Source organism: Nannospalax galili, unplaced genomic scaffold, assembly GCF_000622305.1.
Source record: "Nannospalax galili isolate Female #2095 unplaced genomic scaffold, S.galili_v1.0 scaffold632, whole genome shotgun sequence".
In the NCBI taxonomy this organism is placed as follows: domain Eukaryota; kingdom Metazoa; phylum Chordata; class Mammalia; order Rodentia; family Spalacidae; genus Nannospalax; species Nannospalax galili.
In genome coordinates this window covers 1,467,646-1,472,276 of record NW_008332816.1, presented here as the reverse complement: position 1 = coordinate 1,472,276, position 4,631 = coordinate 1,467,646, and the positions used below count along the sequence as shown (strand labels likewise).

At 48.1% G+C, this 4,631-nt stretch overlaps 1 protein-coding gene across 2 annotated transcripts in view; it reads right to left on the bottom strand.

The window, feature by feature from the left end:
* Positions 1-4,115, bottom strand: part of LOC103729713 (leukocyte immunoglobulin-like receptor subfamily A member 5) — a 7,267-nt gene extending 3,152 nt beyond the window's left edge. Inside the window, exons 1-5 of one of the 2 annotated variants that reach the window (XM_029560915.1) lie at positions 4,030-4,115; positions 3,832-3,867; positions 3,364-3,648; positions 2,921-3,223; positions 1,515-1,776 (exon numbers count right to left, since the gene is read on the bottom strand). In XM_029560915.1, the coding sequence (XP_029416775.1) occupies positions 1,766-1,776; positions 2,921-3,223; positions 3,364-3,648; positions 3,832-3,867; positions 4,030-4,063 (669 nt within the window). In that variant the 5' untranslated portion in view covers positions 4,064-4,115 and the 3' untranslated portion in view covers positions 1,515-1,765. Of the gene's footprint in view, positions 1-1,514; positions 1,777-2,920; positions 3,224-3,363; positions 3,649-3,831; positions 3,868-4,029 lie in introns of those variants that run through there. The other variant, XM_008827783.3, reaches the window with a different exon arrangement.
* Positions 4,116-4,631: the final 516 nt, after the last annotated feature.

The following is a 4,631-nucleotide window of genomic DNA, read 5'->3' as shown; positions in this document are numbered from 1 at the left end:
GAGGCCTGATGCGCAAGAGAGATTTAATTCCTAGTACTGTAAACATGGACAAAAGCCCATGACTGTGGAGATCATAGACCCTGAAGGAAAACAACTGTTGTTATTTTGCTAGATGGTCATCCTGTCAAATTGTACTCTAAATATGTGTGTTTGCATCCATAGACCGGTGCTGCTCACAACTTTGGTTGAAGCTTCTTTTTGCAGTGCATACTGGTTAATGTAGACTCATAACTGATCAAACTTCCAAGTATTAACTGTGAGCATTTAGCCAAATAAACTTTCTCCCCTAAGGTGCTTTTTGGTTTGTTTTTGTTTGTTTGTTTGTTTGTTTGTTTGTTTTGCTTTTTTTTTGGTCTTTATGAGAAAGGGTTTCCTTGTAGCCCCAGCTGTCCTGGAACTCACTATGTAGACCAGGCTGGCTGCCAGTGTATTTATCATAACAGCAGGAAGAGAAATCAAAACACATATTTAAAGATAGAACTCTGAGAGATACCCAGTCCTAGGTGACACATCTACAGTTGAACCTCTACAACTAAGGCTCATGTAACATAGCAGACCGTGGGGTAGAGAGAAAGCTAGTGCATCCCTCAACTCTCACTAGTGAAGCTTCCTTATACAACAGAGTGCAACGAACACAGAAGGCCACAACTGGTCAACTTTTAAAGAATAAGAGACTATGGAATGTGTACCCTTAGATGGGACTCCTATGTTAAACCTCACCCACACATGGTACAGGGATCATTACTAAAGAGGAGCTGGAAAGATTGTAAGCACCAGGGCTGGTTCATGAACACAGGGAAGCAGAGGCTTTCAGATCACTGGAAGTTTACACATATGAACTTGTGGCAATAGTGGCATCGAGCACAGGACCCATGCCAACTCAATCAGACAAGGGCCCAGAGGGGAACAAGAGAAATGGACGGTGGGCCAGCCCTAGACTGAGAACTCCTGGAGACTGATTACTGCTGAGTGAAGGAGAGTATGCCTTATGATCTCTGGATGGGCTGACTAGACTCCAGTGGATGAATGTGCACCGAGGGACATCTTGGTACAGATGCTTGACCAGATAAGACTTAACATGTATGGCAGAATGCGTGAAGTCCAGTTAGGGGTGGTGGAGGCATGAATTGGGAAGGGGGTCTAAATTTGATTAAGAACTGTTGTATGAATTGTACAAAAGCTCAATAAAAAAATGTAAAGAAAGAGAGAGCTGGAGAGATGGCTCAGTGGTTAAGAGCACTGACTGCTCTTGCAGAGGACCCAGGTTCGATTCCCAGCACCCACATGGCAGCTACAAACTGTCCTTAACTCCAGTTCCAGGGGAATTCGACGCCCTCTTCTGACCTCTGTGGCATTGCACGACATGGGTGCGTGCACATACATGCAGGCAATACACTCATACACAAAATTAAAAAACTAAATAAAATATTTTTAATGTAAAGATAGAACTCCATGTATCTCAAATTAAATTTTACATATTGTTTCACAGTATCATAAAAGCAAGAAATCCCAGTCAAGTGTAAACAGAAAAATGCAGAGTAGAGAAAAACTGACTTTAAGACAAGATGTCTTGGGCAGTGATTTCCCAAGTCATTCCAGTGAGCAGACACAGATCGAAATAACGGTTCTGATATAGAAAAGAGAGTGGTTTTTAAATTAACAAGATTTCATAAATCTTTGAAGTTTTCATAATTCTGTGGTTTCCAACTTGAGATCTTATGGGTAAAGTCACATGCATCCTCAACTTCCCATGGCTTTTTCTTCCTCAAATCATAGCTAATGAGAGAAGCAAAACAGTCTAGATAGGGCTGGGGATGCAGAAGGAGGAGGACATATCCCACATCAGAAGCCCTGGAGGTCAGAAGTATGGAGACCTAGAAGACCACATCCCAGCATGTCTCCTTGTTTAACTGTGGATGCCCATGGCTTTCTCATCTGCCACCTGCCATCAGCACATACAGAAGACTGTCCTTCTATGTCACAGCACTCATGGACAATTCTGCCTGGTACTGACCTCAAGTCTGATCTTAGTCATGGGGAGGGGTGGAATTGGCTGCTCGCTTGTTGCACGGAAAGAGTCTCCCAAACTCTATGACTAGCATGGCAGGGTGACACCCTCTTCTCAGGACATCTTGGGGCCTGGCACTGAAAACATGGATGTGACAGAGAGTTGTCCTACAGAGGCTGGGTGAAGGACTGGCCACCTTGTTCTGAGCTGAGACCTCTCCAGAGTCCATCTCTGAGAAGCTGTTTCTGTCTGTTTTCCGACTCTGTGCATGCATGCCTCCTCTACTTGTTCTCCCTCATTGACACCCCTATAACTCCTGTCTCTGTGCTTCTCTTCTTCTCTGATACCTTCATATCTCATCCCAGTCATCACACCCTGGGATCCCCCAGCAGGGTCTGTGCAACATTGTGATCTCTGGCTGGACCCATAGGTCTCCTTACTTGTGCTCAAAATGTCCAGAGGGTCTTCAAGGGATGACCACATGGAGGAGATGGTGTAACCATAGCTTGTGTACTTGAGCAGTGTGGGAGCTGCTCATGGGGTTCTAGGTGACAGCCTAAGAGAGTCCAGCCTGGGGCAGTTCTCAAGGTAGGTACCTGTGGGAGGTCACATCTCCCTTCATTGGACAGAAAGATCTGTTGCAGCCAATGTCAGCATTGACAGTGGAAGGGCGGAATGGAAGGCTCTCTAGATGGCCTTGGAGAGCAGATGGACTGGGGACTGAGGGCCTAGTTCCTGCCAAACACCTCTGCTTCCCATCCATTCCTGCAGGTCTCACTGTCTCCCATACTCTGTGTCACTGGGTCAAGAGCCCTGAGCTCCCCTCAGCCACATGGGACTCCTCTGGGAACGGGACTCTTGCCAAAGAGTTTAAGGCCTCACATAATTATGCCACAAATGGGGTTTCCTTACCCAACAGCTGAAGTTGCAGGGCATCACTGGGCACTGACCACACATGGGAAGTTCTCTGGTAGTAGCCATAGCATCTGAATTCCCATCTTGGGTTGGAAGTCACTGGGCCCACAGGAAACAGGGCTCGGAAATGCCCATTGGACTGTCGCTGGGAGTCCTGGACCCAGGATCCACTCTGCTCTCCATCACTGGTCAGAATGTACTTTCCATACCCTTGCTGTGAGCTACACTGGATGGTCACATTCCTTCCTGGAGTCACCAGGGTGCTGGGCAGGGCTGAGATGCTGGGCTTGCCATAGAAACCTAGAAGAGGAGGCATCATGTTAAATAGGGAACCCCTCTCCTGTTGTCCAAAGACCCAGTTGTGAGAGGGAGTTGCCCCTGAGAGCAGACCCCTTCCTGAGGTCATAACCTGGGTCTGGGACCCATGGAGGTCTTCTTACCTGTCACCACCAACTCTAGGCTGTCACTGTACTCTGACCAGCCAGAAGGACTCTGATAGCAACAGCGATATAGCCCTGCATAGTACTCCGTCATGAATGGGATGGAGAAGTTGGTCTTGTTCCCAGGCTCCAATGGGATGTACATCTCCTGGGGTTTTAAGCTTTCCTTTTTACACAGATAGTACTTCTGGGCTTCCTGGGTCCCAAGACACCAGATGGTCACAGGCTTCCCCTTTGTGACCACAGTGCCTGGCTCAGCCCAGATGGTGGGTATGGGGAGCGAACCTGCAAGGAAATCAAACACCGTGTCCCAGGGTACTCCTCTCCTTTATTCCACCTCTGAGTCCCAGGACCCTTGAGGCATCCCAGCATCAGCCCACACCTGCTGTTGTCCATACACAGTGCTCAGGAGTGGTCTTCTGTTCTCAGTGTGGAAGCAGGATCTGACAAGGCAGGGGACTGACTCACCTGCCACCAATGTGGTCCTGGGTCCCAGCCTCAGCCCTGGAAGAGAGTTCTCTGTGAGAAGATTCTCCCTGAAGATTGAACGGGTCCTCTCCTCTCCACAGCCAATCGAGGCTCTGAGGTGATCTGATGAACCAGAGCCTGACTGTGGCCTGAGGTGCCTCCCAGACTTGGATGCCCCCTCCACCCTTCAAATCTCACCAAGACAGAGCAGCACTATGAGAGTGGGAATCATGACGTCTCCTTCCAGGGGACCCAGCTGTGGAAACAGATGATGGCACAGTGACTGTGAGGATAGATCGCCTCACAGGGTAAAAACTATAGGCACTGAATTTATGTCACAGGCTGTCACGTCAGGAAGAGGAAATATAGAATTACATGACTGGTGAAATGCTTTGGCTTGGGTTGCATACACAGTACTGGGAAGAAAATAAATAGGGGAAGTGTCCCACCCAAGGGTCAGTAGGATGTTTGCACACAGCTGCAGCTTAGCTGGGTGCCCAACTTCCAGCGAACACGGACCTAACTCAGCCCCAGTTTGCCTCCTCTCCCTAGCTGCAAATATATCTCATCTCTTCCTAAGAAACCACTGCCAAGTGAGTGAGACCGAGGGCTGTTTGCGGCACTAAGAGCCTTCACATGTGGTTTTCCCTCCATCCTCCCCATATCCACAACACTGTGCAGTCCTTACCTCCAACCATATCTCCAACTCTGAAGATATTTGGGAATGTGCAGACTGACAGGGCAGGGCAGGCACACTGAGCACAAAATGTATGTATTCTTGTGTTTCATCTTTACTTTGA